The following is a 16,365-nucleotide window of genomic DNA, read 5'->3' on the forward strand; positions in this document are numbered from 1 at the left end:
CCTCCATTGCTTATCAGAAGTTTGGCTATGTGGAAATGCAATAGCAATATTTATCACCAGTTAAGCAAGCTAACGGAACAAGGAACATAGCTAAACCTAATACCGAAAGCATTATCTGCTAGGAAGTTAAACTAGGGTGTGATCTGTTTCATGCATTTTCTCTGGGGGTCCGCCAATTGGCTTTTACTCTGCACCTGTCCTATTAGTTAGGTCGGGAGTCCATTTAAATGGGTGAACTTGCGTAGTGAAGGGTGCCGTTTGCGTGTTTGGCCGTGGCGGAGTACTGTCCATCCTGCCTGCCTGTGTGGCCTGATTGCTCCAGTTAGTCCCGTGAGGCTTGGTCTGGATTCCTTGTTGACGCTGAGCCTCATTGGGCTTCTGAGTCCCTCCACCGGGGTGAGGATAGTCCTGGGGCCCAACTGCTCCGCAAATCAACCGGCCTACTCAATGTTGTGAAGCGTGGTGGTGTGATTGTCCCTTCGCACCATTCGCTTGAACGGGTGGCCCCATGAGTAGCGAATTCGTCTCCTTGCCAGTGCCTGCATGATGGGTCTTAGTTTCCGCCTCTTGCATAGGGTGCTGGGAGCCAGGTTCTGAAAGAATTTAACCTGGTGTCCCTCAATCGGAAGTCAGGTGTCCCGGGCTGCTCTCATAATAGCTTCCTTTACATGGAGTAGTGTAGCCTGACTATCACGTCCCGCGGCTGCTCTGCATTAGCAGAGGGGGCACGTAGTGCCGTGTGGGCTCAATCGAGGAGTTCTGCTGGTGGAGCCTCTGGGAGTAGGCCGCAGAAGTCTCGCATAGAGTGGAAGACAGCGTGTCCATTTCTATGGAATCGGGTATGCCCCTAATCCTGATGTTATTGCGTCTGGATCTGTTATTTAAGTCTTCCTGGGAGTCCTCCACCTGGCGCATTTGATCCCGGAGTTACTCGATTGCTTGCTTGTGTGCATCGGACCTTGATATTACGTGGTCCACGCGTGCCTCCTTATTGTTGGTGCATTGCATGAGGTACTTGAGGCCTTCTTTAATAGGGGCTAAATGTTTGGCAAACTCCGATGCCTTGTTCAGCTTGATGTCTTTCAGGAGGGTTTGTAGATCTTCCCATGTGATGGGAGTAGTGGTGCTCTGGTGACTCATGTCGCTCACTGCCGAGTCAGTCATATTCCCGCTGCTCCTTCGCACGTGGCGGGTACCCTCCTTGCGGCTGCGAAAGATCAGTGCCACTGCAGCGCCCTGATTGGATTTTCTGCCGCCTCCCATATGTTTATTTTTGTTTGTCGTCGTGGAGCATTGTGTCGACCGTTTGAAGTTAGGTATAGTGAAAATAGCTGCTACTGTGAGCTAAAACTGAGCCTGCTGGTGCGGAGCTCTAACAGAAGGTCGCCATTCGCACCGGAAGTCAGGCGCCGCCCTTGAATCTATTCTTTGAGCAACCTAAATTCTTTAACAGGAGGACTGGATGATATCCTTGAATTTAATGTCACCACCCTCCACAGAAGTTTACTGCCTTGTGACATTTTTAGGCGATATCTACAATTTATGATGTCAATAACAAGTGTATACTGCAGAAAGTCTGTATAAATTTAAATTTGATTGCATCACTTAGGCTGTTACTTTTAGATAAACTATAAAACTTTCTTTATATTCCAATTTGGCACATCCCATAGATATCAATGGGTGCCTTGGATGCCCGCATATGCAGGACCCACAACATACTGACTAGTTCAAAGGACTCTCAAAATATAACCTAGTGAAACTGTCTCTACTATTTCTACAATGAACAGACCCCCAAAATATCCAGCCTGAACTCTGCATTTACGCATCAATGATTTTTCTTACAGGGTAAATATGTTGTCTGTTTTGATCCACTTGATGGTTCTTCCAACATCGACTGCTTAGCATCAATTGGAACAATATTTGCTATATACAGGAAGGTAAGATATTGATACATTGATACTAATTGTTGTGTTAAAGGGGGGCTAAGTGTAAAAAGGCATTATTAATTGTAATAGACAGCAGATTGACTAATTAAAATGGAAAATGCTTCCTGATGCGAAGCATTTTTAATTACAAAAGAGAGAAAAAAGCTGAAAGAATAGTAAAAACAAAAAACAGAATAAGCCACAAACAAACTCCAAAAAAGACCAGAAAATAGGAGCATATCCCCATCTGTCTGCATAAGTAGCATTTCTGAGTATGCCAAGATAGAAATAAAGACTCCTGTATCTCCAAGTCACCATCACCACTGACGGCAGTACTCTTAATGTGCTGAATGGTTTCTTCAAATTCGACACTCTCTATTCTTTTCTATCTTGGCATACTCATAAGTGTTATTGATGCAGGCAGATGGTGATATGCTCCTATTTTCTGCCTTTTGGGAGTGTATCCCATCTCAGTTAGTGAAAATGTTTGTTTAATAACCCATGCATTTCTTGTGCTGTATTATTCTTTTGGCTTTTTCCTCTTATTTTGTGGTATGCGTTTCGTATGATCCTTATGCTGTTAGGAAAAGTATTCTATTTATTTATTTCAACTCACTTTGTGTTTTAATGATATGAAGAATGTTTAATGTCTTTGTAAAGAGGAGTTATTGCCATAATATAGGTGATTATTTAATCTTTTATCCCTTTCTCAGACGACAGATACAGAGCCCTGTGAACAAGATGCATTACAGCCAGGACACAACATTGTAGCAGCAGGCTATGCGCTTTATGGAAGTGCAACACTTGTAGCGCTCTCTACTGGGCAAGGAGTGGATTGCTTTATGTTGGATCCCGTGAGTGCAGTGTGAACAAAGCTGCATTATTATTATTATTTATTATAACTATTTATCTAATTATTTGAATGGCTCTGCATAGGTGAGGATTGTATTAGCAACAGTTCAACAACATTTTTAGACAGACCTGCCATAATATAATTTTGTATTTTTTCACGACATTTATACATTTATACAAAGCATTTTTCACCCATTACTGGTTTCATGGTTATTTGGCAATTTTAAATGGAAAATAGAAAAATCACAAGGAAATCAAAGGAAATCTCAATGTATCCCGGTAAAACAATACAGGAAAAAAGATGCAGTGTTAGACCACATCATGAGAAGCAGACGAGGGTTAGAAAGATGTTCCTACTCAAAGCTGTGAATTGGGGTCTCCTGAATCCTTTCGGCTTCCTTGATAAGATTAAAGGAACACTCCACTGCCCAAATACAAAATAATTAAAAGTCACTGTTTAGTAAATATACCCAAAATTAAAAATTGCGTGCATTTAATTATGCATTTTTTTCATTTGAATTATATCTAAAAACAGTTTGCAAAAGCTGCAGTTCTCTTGTCTGCTGCCTTTGTAAACCCTCCCCTTTTAACCCTGCCTAGACTTTATGTGATGTGTTAATCACAGACTTCCCAATGCAGCTCCATTAAAAATCTTTGCAAGGCAGGTGCTCTGAGCAATTGCTACTTATTAAGTTTAGCTACAGTGAGCAAACCAAACCAGGAAGTAACAGGACTTGTTGACTGCTTGAAAGCCAGGGGGTGTAACAAGGTTAATTTATAAAAATGTAAATTTTACTAAATGAAAAAAAATAGGACACACTCTTCACACATAAAGCTTTTCCACAAATGAACATGCTTTAGGGGTCTGGAATGTCCTTTAAGAAATGGGTGAATACATTCAGAGAAATTTGCTGTTTTATTATGTTATCTTTTTTTTTATTTAAAGATTTTTATTGACAAATTTTTGAAGTTACATTACAGAGTATGAAAAGTACAGTGATAAAGTACATTAAAAAGCATTGTACAATAGTGCATTTGGCACAGTGGGTCAAGTGTTGTACAAGTCTCTCGTTTGTCTGGTATGGGGAGACTAAGTTGTCTACCGCTGAGTCTCATAGATACATATGTTAACATCTTGTGATGGTCATGTTCGTTTCTTTGTAGTACCATTTCGTGAGGCTGTCCACTAACCCTGTGGTTCTATGTCCTTGTATATTTAACCTGTGGTCAAAACTTGCTAGCCCCCTAGTTGAACGTCAAAGCTTCATAGTTATTAGTATTGTATTTTAATCTCTTGTTACGGCTTGTTATGACAGTTCGAAAACCATACCCAAAGAGCTAAGGATTGTTAACAAGATAACAATAGATACTGTTGTCTTCCTTCAGGGTATATTCAATAATACTCTATTTCAATCGGCCCCAGTTGTGGGGATATGTTCTACAGATAGAATGACCGTTCGTTGTATGGAGGAAAATACCAAGATTTGCTAATGCCTAACAGTCACTAGTCACACGTGTAGAAACCTGATAGCGAACACTGCTATAAAGTATAAAGTGAAAAGAAAGAAAAAAGAAAAACAACACAAATATATGTTCTAGTACTGACATTTTGTTCACATCCTGCTATACTATGTGAATGCTCTATTCAGCATCAATTTATCAGCAAGTGAACCAAACATTATAATTATTACGTTATCTTTTACTGTTGACTTAAGTGGTTATTGAATGCATTATCACTTGTACAAAAGCATTTTCTATCAGGAACTTGACCAGGAAATCCATATTTTTATTATTATGTTTTTTTGCCAATATAGCTGTGCTGGAAGTATAGAGGATTTACCTCAGTTTTATTAAATTAAATAAATATGTATCTATTTAGTGTAATTTATGAATATATATTTTTGTAAATAGTTACAAATTACACCACTATGTGGCAGACAATGCTGCACAAACTGTAAAACATCCACTTCAAAGTGCACATATTCAGATGTACAGTACATGGTAGCTTGGTATGTATGCACACGATATGTTCAACTGGTGCTAGGGTAGCAGAACAAAAGTTGTCTTCGTGTTTTGTTTTAAGTTTATTAGTTAAGAGGGTTTTGTCCAGAGCCATTCTTCGTGTTAATTAGCAAAACCTCAAACTAGTTCTTCATAGCACCAAGATGACAAGCTAAAAAATTTACATCGATACATTTTATAGAATTATACACGTTTTTAATAAAATCGTCTATTTTGTTCATGTATTTATGATTAGTACATATGATCATGAGTAATACTGCCATGTATATTTGTCAGTACAGTACAAAGAATTTAAATGTGTTACTCCAACACTTTTTTTTAGTTTATAATTGAATAGTATAAAAGTGCAAATACAGAGTCTAAGTGTATAGACCAAAGAATACCAAGTAACTCAAACACCCGTGTGGTAACCTCTCTATCCACACTAAAATCAAACAGAAATATATACATACATATTGGATGGAGTATCTTGGATCAAGGTAAAAGATGGTAGTTAAAAAACAGATGGAATAAAAGGAGAGAGCCAAAGAAATATGGCTCAATCTGGACGCCTGTGGGATAGTTAGAAGGATCCCACTCCCTTAAGATGAGTAGATGATTCTTTGAAATTCCCAAAAGAAATGTCCACACAGGAAGTGTAAGTGAGGACTATATTCCTTTAATGAAAATATATGCAAATAAAATACAAAGTATATAAAATAAAATAAAAAGAGATTATGGCTTGCAGAACCACTCTAGGTGGTAAAGTTAAAAGTCCACTTTGGGATAAAGAAATATAATTGAATAGTGCCCTCTTAGCATTATTCTATAGGTGTCCTACTGCAAAAACGCTCAGTTCCATGGAGTAGCCTTTAAGTGGGTAATTTTACATGCGTTTGTTCTGAACCGGCGAAGGGAATGTAAAAGGCAAGTGGGGAAAAAGGATGAGGGAGGGCGAGGAATTAAACAAATATCAGCAGAAGAGATAAGGAGGGCTTCATTCCGTGTGGGAGGGGGGAAGGGAATAAAAGAGACTTTACCTGCAAAGTAGAAGCTGTAACGTCTGTCGGCAACATGCAGTGTGTGCTGACGACAGACTTAAAATATGTACAGAATTGACATTAGGCAGCCAGGAGCAGAGTCCTGGTCTACCTAAATCATGTGTGCTGGCGGTGCAACTTGCACGTGGCATACTATTAAAAATATCTCCTGGATTTGAATTGTTTCAAGCAAGAACACTGCACATCCAGACTGCTACCACCATGACCACTTCTTCAAAAAGCATGATGATTGTAGTAACCCTTTAAGATAAAATACAGTTGTTTGTTTTATGGAAAAGCTTACAAGTTCCATTTACAAAGTTTTTATTTTTATATTTTGTTTAAAGGCTCTTGGAGAATTCATCTTGGTGGACAGAAATGTGAAAATCAAGAAGAAAGGGAAGATTTACAGTCTTAATGAGGGTTATGCCAAGTACTTTGATCCGGCTATAACAGAATACCTGAACAATAAAAAGTTTCCTCCGGTAAGAGTCCTCACATATAGAATTATTGTGCTTTGAAATAAAATACTCCAGTATACAATGTAAATAATGGTATTGCTGCCAGCAGGACCTTATCCAGTTATAATACATTATTGGTTGGTCGGTGTGGCGGAACCCGCCTCGCCACTGGACATTGGAGGGGCCTGGCTGCCTGCCTCCTACCGGCTGACTATGGCCCCTGGAAAATTGGTACGTTTAAAGAACTATATTTGGGCATGTTGTACTTTATATTGCTGCTGCTGGCCCTTTTAAAATCTGTGGACATATTGGGACTTTTGGGACTACTGTCCCTTTAAGACTGTGGAGCATATTACAGTATACTGCCTTTAATATTACATATGTTATAATGTGTTCAGTTAACCTGGGTTATATGTATGCAGCATTCATCTGATTGTTCGGTAGAATCACTCCATTTATTATACTGAGTGAAACTACCGAACAACCAGACCACCCAGGAATAAGTGTGCCTCCAATTACCGTTTGCAACAATGTTGCAAACGGGTAATTGGCAATCAGTGTAATGTATTCTTTGTCCTCTGGGTGGCCGCCATTCGGGAAACGAACACGTGGCGGCGGCCATCTTAAACTCCCGAACAGCGGTGTTTTGCCGTCGAGTGTCTGGAACTAAAATCGGACACTCGACTAGGCAAGCACCGCTGAGAACTCCAGACTTCCAGGAATTCGTATAGAAACTACCGAATGGCCTGCCGTTTGGTAGAAAGAACCCCACAGACAAGGGAATTCATTCAAACCCTCTCCAGGCTCTATAACACAGGCAATTCGTCTGTTTTCATTCCCTTGTCTGTGACCGACCGCAGGGCCAAAATGCATGGAACTGTTTTCGGATACTTTACCCATGGGGTCGGTCAAATCTTTGGAACCCCATATCTCCCGAACCGTTAATCCGAATGACCTGATTTTTGGATATGTTGTCCCCCTGAATAAGGGCTTTAAAGGTGTACCCCCTGTTTTTGGGGTACATCCAGAACTTGGCTAAAAATGTGTACCGTATAATTGGGTTTACTGTTATCTGAGGGGAGGGGATGTGTGGGTGGAACCATGTATGTGATTGGTTATTTTATGCCTCCCCCTGGGTGTGGCCTGTAAGTGTACAAGTGTAATAAAAGCCAGGCTGGATGTGCCAGTCCAGAGTTCCTGTTTTAACCCTCAAAGTGAAGTATCGTCTCATTCTTGGGGGAGGATTTATTGCATGCTGTTCCAGTTGACTGCTAGGAGTGTAAGCCTATTCATATGGTTCCTATTCAACGGTCTACAGCATTCATATGCTTGAGAAGATTCGTATGCTTCTCTGATTCGGTGATTGTGGTGTCTGCCAAAGTGCTTGGAGGCCTCAGGAAGCGCTAGGAGCATCCTTTAACGGAGGTACTCAGTCGGGGTGCCAGGCGATCCGTTACAGTCAGTATTACATATATGTCCCATTTGACCTTAGCAGTGAAAGCAGTACTAAAATATATATGCAAATTGTACATACATGGTCATGTTCTATAGGGTAACGTGTCTGGAATTCTCTGCAAAATCCAAGTCCATTATAACTTGCAGGAAACAAAGCTGGCATAGAGAATGTTTCCATTTCAACAAAATAGGCCTAATATGCAATTCCAGAGTCAAGGCCTGACCGTTTTCAGTTTAGTGAATATCCCTGGCATCCTAGTTTTAACACAGGATGCTTGCTTGATTCTTCTTCATGATAACACTACCATGTACAACAACAAAGGCACTTTCCCAGCCTTATTACTGTGCTTGCATCCAGACACTGGCGTACCTATCACGGTCGCAGCTGCGACCGTGGGCCATCTGGATACCTTATGGGCCGGTGCACAGCCGCACCGGCCCAGGACCACAGTTCGCCTCCTGCCTGTGTTTAGCGTGGCCAAACGATCTGCCAGGAAATGCTCACTGTTAGGACACTTCCTGTCAGACCAGGAACCGTGGCCAGTAAGGGGGAGGGGGTAGAGAGTGAGGGTATGGGATACAGGGAGGGGGGAGAAATTAAGATTATGGGACACCCGGAGGGGGGGGGGAGAGAGGGAGAAATGGTACACAGGGAGAGGAGGGGGGAGAGAGAAAACAATGGGGCGGGAGGGGGGGATAGTAAACAATGGGACACAGGGAGAGGAGGGGGAGAGATATAGGACACCTGGAGGGGAGGGGGTAGAGAGGGAGAAATGTCAAACCTTTTTAACATAGGACTGGGAACAGCACCTTTTTCATAGTTTATCCATAACCAGTACACTGGAGCTGTAGTGGTTATGGTTCTTAGAGTGCTCTTTTAAGCATCTTAAAGTAATTAAGTTTGCTGTAGATTTTACCTTGGTTATTAACAGGTATGTTATGAGTTATCCAACTAACCTGGTTAACTTCCTTCCATTAGTGTGGTATCACCGTCTCACTCTCCCCCATATTAAGTTCTTACCTGTGTGGTTAGCTATTACTTTGCTTCTACTAGCAATGCTCGCTGGCCGCTATGAGCATTTTGAGCATTGACTTGCATTGCATCATTGGTATGCATCCATTTTTTGCCATTTCCTACCTTGTTTTTCTTAACTCCCAAATGTTAGGATGGATGGTGTAATTGAAATCGATAGACCATTTATTACATAAAACTAAATTAAAGTGAAAAGTGCTATTTCTTATAGGAAACATTCGCATATTCATTTATTTTTTATTTTTTTATTTTTTTATTTTTCACTTGACAGAGCATAAGTAAACACAGTTGCATCACGGCTTTCGCCGACATGAGTAAAAACAGTTGCATCACGGCTTACGCAGAAGCCCATGTAATCACGGTACTGCCCAACATGAGCTTTCCTGAATATAAACATTAAGCTGTGTAGCCGTAGGTCATCTTGTCTCTGTGTCAAGAGTTTTTTTTTTTGTTGTTTTTTTTTTTTATATAAACAGTAACTGAATAATATCATACATTGCATGTAAGTGCACTACCATTAAGATGTATAATAAACATTGGAATATGCAATAATGGTGTCACATTTATTGACCTCGAAAGTGGGCTTTATATAGTGTACAGTGCAGGTTTATATCCTACTTCTGCTTAGCACATTATAGCTTGTGTTGTCACCGAGAGTATATAGAGATAGAGATAAGAGGAGTGGGAGGTAAAGTATATGAGTAAAGGACAGAAGAAAGAGTTGAGTAAAGGAAGAGTGGGGGGTGGAGATAGGGTAGGGGGATGGAGTCCTGCGGCGGGGCAACGTACCCTGATACATTATCTGGGTCCGCGGTGGTATTTCCATACCCTGTCTTGGGTGCCACTTGTGTTCGGTCTTGAGTCATTCCCCCCCTTTACGCGTGTGGGTCAGGGTGAGCGGGCCTTTCAGACCACGTCACTGTTGTGCCATGGGTCCCATAGTTTGTCGAAACTAGGTAATGTTCCTTTCAGTCGGGCGGTTAAGTTGTCCATGAGGTGTATTTCTTTTAGGTTAGATATAACCCTTTGGATGGGCGGTAGTGTCATTTGTAGCCAAGCCTGTGCCATTGCCTTCCTAGCTGCCAGTGTGATCTTATGGATCAGTTTTTGTTCCCTTCATGTCCAGTCATCTAAAGGTCTGTTTAGTAAGTACGTCCATGGGTTCAGGGCCGGCCCTCTGTGGAATATCCTTTCTATCAAATGGCGTATTTTTAACCAGTAGGAGGGTGCTAGGGGGCATTCCCACCACATGTGGATATAGGTACCCTTTATTCCACATCCCCTCCAACAAGTGTCAGTGGGTGTTTGGCGCATACAGTGCAATTTGACTGGTGTGGTGCATCACCGAAACACAGTTTTATACGCCTGTTCCTGGTGGGTTACACACATGGATACTGAGGTGTTGGCCTCCCATATTTCCCTCCATTCCACTCCTTCTAGCACTTCCCCTAAATCTTTTTCCCATGCATCCGTGTATGTTAAGGTTCCCCATTCTTGTGTTTCTGAGCAAAGGTGTGCATATATAATAGTGATGAGTCCTCTTTGTGCAATTTCTTTGAGACACATCTTCTCAAAGAAAGTTTGGGTACCTCGGGCTGCCTGTTCTTGGTTGTTGCACGTAATCCCTAATTTGCATGTACCTAAAGAAGTCTGTGGGGGTGAGGTGTGCTAGTTGTTGTAAATGTGCAAAGGATACCAATTGGTCTCCCTCGTACATATGACAAATTCTTTGTATGCCCACCCTTTCTATGTTCTTATATTCCCTTGCTGATATTCCTGGTGGAAAATCCCTGTTCCTCAGGAGGGGGGTGAGTGGTGATGGGGACGATGCCAATTTGTATTTTATTGCCGTCTGGTCCCAGATTCTTAGGGAGTTCAAAATTGCTGGGCACGTTGCTCGCAGGATAGGTCTGTCTTGCTTTGGGACCCACATGTGATATTGTGGGAGATCAAGTCCAGTCATGAGGGACTCTAGGTCCACCCACCGCCTCTCCTCTAGAGGTGCGTGCCACATGGCCACCTGTGCTAGTTGGGCCACTAGGTAGTAATAGTATAAGTGTGGTAGGCCCATCCCACCTCTCTGTTTATGTCTGTATAGGATATTCCTGGATATCCTATGGCGACGATTTTGCCAGATAAAATTCCCTATAGCCCTTTGTAGGTGTGCAAGATCTGATTTTAGGATCTTTACCGGTAATGCTTGAAAAAGGAATAACATGCGGGGGAGGACATTCATCTTAATGGTATGTAGACGGCCTATCCAGGATATGGGTCTGTCCTGCCATTTATCTATGTCTCGAATCAGGGTTCGTATAAGTGGGGTATAGTTGAGATCATAGAGTTTATCAGGGTCGCTTGGTAGTATCACCCCCAGATATTTGAGATGATCCTTAACTAAGGGTATATTGTAGGTGTCCCCCAATGCTGCCATGTCCCTCGCCGAGACCCCCAGTGGGAGAGCGCTGGATTTGTCTAAATTGGCTTTGTAGCCGGAGAAGACTCCAAATCGGGCAAGGGTTTCCTGTAACGCACCTAAGGATTCGGTTGGGTCTGTGAGGGTCAGTAGGACGTCATCTGCATACGCCGAGATGAGAAACTCTTGACCTCCCACCTTTATCCCCTTGATGTGCGGGTGGTGTCGTAATGCTTGTAGTAACGGTTCCAATGTGAGCACGAACAGGAGTGGGGATAGAGGGCATCCTTGGCGTGTCCCGTTTCCTAGTTTAAAGGGTTCAGGGTTTGCCCCGGGTGTTTTTACTTGGGCAGAGGCTTGGGCGTACATCGCTTTAATTGAGGCTATGTATCTGTCTGGGAAGCGCAGATGCTCCAGGAGCCCGAAGAGGTAGGGCCATGCGACCCTGTCAAAAGCTTTTTCCGCATCGATGGATACAACCAGGGTTGGCTCTTTAACTTGTTTTTGTCTTCATATGAGGTCAACGTTTCTTCTGGTATTCTCGAAAAGCTGTCGTCAGTTATGAACCCCACTTGATCTGGGTGTATCAGCGTCTTTAAGTGAGGGTTGAGTCGGTCCGCCAGTATTTTTGCCAAAATCTTAATGTCTTGGTTAATCAGGGAGATGGGTCTGTAGTTAGCCATTTGGATGGGGTCTCTGCCTGGCTTTTGTAGGAGGATGATGTTGGCCAGAGCCATTTCTCCCTCCGCGATCCCTCCGTCCATGAAATGGTTAACGAGTTTTTCCAGTCTTGGTGATAATTCTTCTCGGAATGTTTTATAGTACGACCCATCAAAGCCATCTGGTCCGGGAGCCTTATTGCCTTTCAGTCCCGTTATTGCCTTATCAATGTCTTCTGTCGTGATGGGTTTGTTTAGTTGTGCTGATGCTGCTGTAGGTAATTTCGGCAACTCTAGGTCGTCGAGGAAGGCTTGCATGTTGTCGAGCGACTCTGCTTGTGCGCCCGTGGTCCTAGGTGAGTTGTTATCTGGTTGTTTGTAGTAGTCCGTGAAAATCCTGTTGATGTCAATTGGTGATGTCTTAGTTGTCCCGTCTGGATGTTTGATCGCTGTAATGGGGGTCCGATTTTGTCTGGGGCGCAGGGTTCTGGCCAACATTGTGTCCATTTTATTGGACTTCTCATAGTATGTCCTCTTTGTCCACGCCATTGCCCTAGCCGTATCTTCCAGGAGCAGTTCCGATATGGATCTCCTGGTCTTTCTCAGTTGTTCATATAGTTGCGGTGTGGGTGCCGTCTTATGTCTATGTTCAGACGGTCTCAGTGTCTCTAAGAGATGTTTCAGGGTCTTCATTTTTCTTGCTTTTTTCCTTGTTGCTAGTTTGATGCACGTGCCCCGGATCACCGCTTTATGGGCCGCCCATACAATAGCAGGGGCCATACCTTCAGTGTCGTTTTCTTGGAAGGACGTGTTGATCTCTTTCCGGATTTCTTCTTGGGTGTTCTTATCCTGCAGTAGACCTGGGCTCAGTCTCCAAGTCCACGGGGATGCCGTTGTCAGGTTCCCCAATGTGAGAGAGATGTCTGCGTGATCTGACCACGTGATCAAACCTATCTCAGATTTCACCGCTCTTGCCATACCAGCGTTATTTAGTAGGAAGCAGTCGATCCTCGAGTAGGTCCCGTGGGGAGCAGAGTAAAAGGTGAAATCTCTCTCACATTGCTCGGCACATAGCAATGCTCCGCTGGCAGGCTTTTTTTAATGTTGGTTACTCCATAAGTACACCATGTGCACCCAACCGGATATCCTTGATTTAAATTGACCTGGCATAATTCCTGAATTTCAAGTCCTTTTTCTAATTATTTTAATAGCATGACTGTGTTGGTTGTCTGTTATTGAACTTGACTTTAATCTGAGATCAATAGTTACCAAACCATGAATAAGTCTCCAATGTGCCTCCAGTCAGGTTATTGAGAATAGATTGCTCACAGGATCAATAATATAACACTCTCCTCTCATTAAGTAACTTCTCAAAAATATTTGGAGATTCTGCTGTCTGCAAAATACAGTTTGTTCTTTAACGTTATTGATCTTTGGGCAATGGTTCAGTTTCACCATTTATACTCCTAATTAAAGACACTTCATTGTCATGCAAAACATATTCTTATTTTTTCCCATGTGCTTTTACTTTAATCTATATATTGTGCAGTGGCAGAACAATTGTAGGGCCAAGGTGCAAAGTTGTTGTTTTTTTCCCTTTTTTTTTAGTTTGGGCCTGAAGATCAGTGGTGGCCAAAAGGTAAATCCTTAACTGCTATACAACTCCCATGTTCCTTTGTCATCTATGGATCTACCATTTGCCCATCCTTGCAGGGTTGTATTTGTGAGCAGTATCTGTGTCTGAATCTAGGTTTCCTTTAGAATGGAGTATGTGTATGTGAATGCTTTGTGTATATATGTACCGTATAATGCTGATATTTGCAAAGGTCTATTTGTTTGTAGTATTGGTGTGGTTTTTGCTTTAGTGTTTCAAATGCAAGGGTGTGTTTTTTTGAGTAGTGTTGGCATTTGAATGTGTTGGTGTCTTTTTGTGTAGTGTTGGCATGGAAATGCAGTGGTGTATTTCTGTGTAGTGTTGATTTTTGCATGCTACAGAATATTTACATATAGATATACATTGTCACACACACATACAGATTGCCATACACACAGAAACAATCCAGGATATATACAAAGTCCCACACACAGGCCAATTCCAGCCAGCCAGGAGGTCCCCATGGGTCCTGCAACTATATCTGGTGTCAGTCGTCCCCTGACCTGCTGTGATCTTGGTGCAGTCGCACCGACTGTGTCCCCTGTAGTTCCATGTCTGATATTGTGCCAACCTTCAGGCAAGCAAATCTGTTTCGATGGTTATTTAACATAAACTGCCATGAGACATGGAGAAGTATAAATAGGGCCACAAGGTGGCAGAAGTATTCACTCACACATTCCACTTTCTGAGGATTCAGATGCAGTCTGTTTACCTTTAAAGCTATGTGCTGGTAATTTTTGTCAGTACAAATGTGTCCATTTACGTACGGGTTATTTTAAGACGCAATATTTCCACCTTAAACATGAATATTCTATTTGCTTTCCTGTGATTAAGAGAATTCCACTTCTTTGCAATGGATTGTCACAATGGTGGATCTAAGTGGAGGATCTCAGGACAAGTGCTTCCCCCTCCCAGAGCAGCCACAGCCTTTATCTCTGAACAGCAACATGGGCTGAATGAGTGACCACCCCCAATCTATTCCTGCATGCCTGCAGCCATGTTATTCATATGAATCTGTGGATATATCTCTGTGTTGCTGGATATCTGTATCTGCCTTTGTGTGGGCGTGTGTATGAATCTGGTTGTGAGTGTTGGTGTTTGTCACGGTTTGCATGTTTTTAAGTTTAAGTATTTTTCACACTGTGGATGTGTGCATCCACTTCTTAAAATCTGCCACACAAACAAGCAAGGTCCCTCCTGAATTCACGCTCTAGATTTGCCCTTTATTTTTCCATTCTATAATCAGTCAGTACATTAAAGGTATGATCAGGTTATTTATTTTCACCTGCTCTAGTCTTTAAGGTTTAGCAAGCAGACGCACACTGTAAAGGAAATAAAACTATAAAAATAGGGAAATCACTACTATATCTCCAAACAGAGAGAGGCTTACTAACCGGGATGGAGCATGAGGTGTATATTAGTGATGCAACCTGTCAAGAGCGACACCCAGTAAGGGTGCAGGCAAGCCCACAGAAGGGTCATATTATTATTATTATTATTATTATTATTATTATTTTATTATTTATATAGCGTCTGCAAATTCCATAGCGCTGTACAATGGATCAACCTGTAGAAGTGCTCCCTGCATTTTCGTAGTGCCCTCTACATACAGTAAGTTCATGTAATGATGTTTTTGCGCCGTGCTGACTAAATCCAATTCCCTTGTGTCTCCCTTAGATACAGGAGATCAGGGAACAAAATTAGGATGGAAGGACAGGATCTGAAGTAGGGACTGTCCTGCCAAAACCAAGACCGTTGAGAGAGTCCTGCCCTCTAGCTGTGCTTGGTGCATAGATCATGCACCTTGCATCAGGAAACAGTCTAACAGAGCTAACAGCATGTGATCAGATTACAGATGGTTCCTGGCTGCACAACAGAGATGTGCTTTTGCTGTTCTGTAAAATCATTGATCAAAACATTTTTGTGGCTGATTACATTGTGCAAGCAGAAGTAAAACTACTGATACTACTGGAAACTGTATGCAGTTTTGTTTTGTTGTGGTCATTTTTTGTTTGGTTCCTTTTTTTTTTTTTTTTTTTTTCTTCATATACATTGGACTATAACTGATTACATCAGATTCCAGGCAGATGTTTGAATGACCGTATCTTTGCTGACTCAGCAAGGGAGTCCTGGGCACATAGCCAGCGGGTTCCCTGCTTCACTATTATGGAAAGCGAAACTTACTGTAATGTGTAAATATTCATTCCACATTGAAATCAAAACTAAAGGCTGTGTAATGTCAATAAACGTTCAGAATGCCAAGTCTTATCTTAAAAACCCACAAACATTTCAGTTGGATATGACGGTTATCACTGCATGTTATCAGTTTAATTAGAATGTATTGCCATGAAGGCACGCAGCTCCATTAGATTATTATTGTGATCATTTCACAAAAGACAGTATTTGATCTCATATTGTAAATGGTCCAAGGCATGTGACAGATGCATTAGAACCTTTTATTATTCCTTTATTTTTACTGCCGCATGTATTCTATACTTGCGTAGAATTTATCCTGATTATACATATAGATAGAAAGGACAAGAGATGATGTATCTAATGTTTAAAGTAAAGTATATACATCCACGGGATAACAATATGGCCAGCGGGAAACTTATTGAGTATAACCGTTGTAATCAAATGGTATATACATCCAAGGCAGGGCCGTCTATAATGTTGATTGGACCCTGGGCAAGCATTTGCTTGGGCCCCCTAGTCCCCTCCTTCCCACCATCTAGCATGCAAACACGCCTTCGACCCAAAGACACACAAAAAACACACACGTAGATTGTAGACTTAGCCACACTTATTTTTCACCTAGAGAAAGCACACACATACTAATGCAAACACCGACACAAATACAGATACACACAGG

At 41.9% G+C, this 16,365-nt stretch overlaps 1 protein-coding gene across 2 annotated transcripts in view; it reads left to right on the forward strand.

The window, feature by feature from the left end:
- The window catches only part of LOC134611280 (fructose-1,6-bisphosphatase isozyme 2), a 59,001-nt gene that overhangs the window by 11,035 nt on the left and 31,601 nt on the right, over positions 1-16,365 (forward strand). For both annotated transcript variants that reach the window (XM_063454975.1, XM_063454976.1), the window contains exons 3-5: positions 1,845-1,937; positions 2,639-2,779; positions 6,166-6,303. In XM_063454975.1, coding sequence (XP_063311045.1) covers positions 1,845-1,937; positions 2,639-2,779; positions 6,166-6,303 — 372 coding nt within the window. The remainder of the gene's footprint in view (positions 1-1,844; positions 1,938-2,638; positions 2,780-6,165; positions 6,304-16,365) is intronic.

This window comes from Pelobates fuscus, chromosome 5 (genome assembly GCF_036172605.1).
Source record: "Pelobates fuscus isolate aPelFus1 chromosome 5, aPelFus1.pri, whole genome shotgun sequence".
Taxonomy (NCBI): Eukaryota; Metazoa; Chordata; class Amphibia; order Anura; family Pelobatidae; genus Pelobates; species Pelobates fuscus.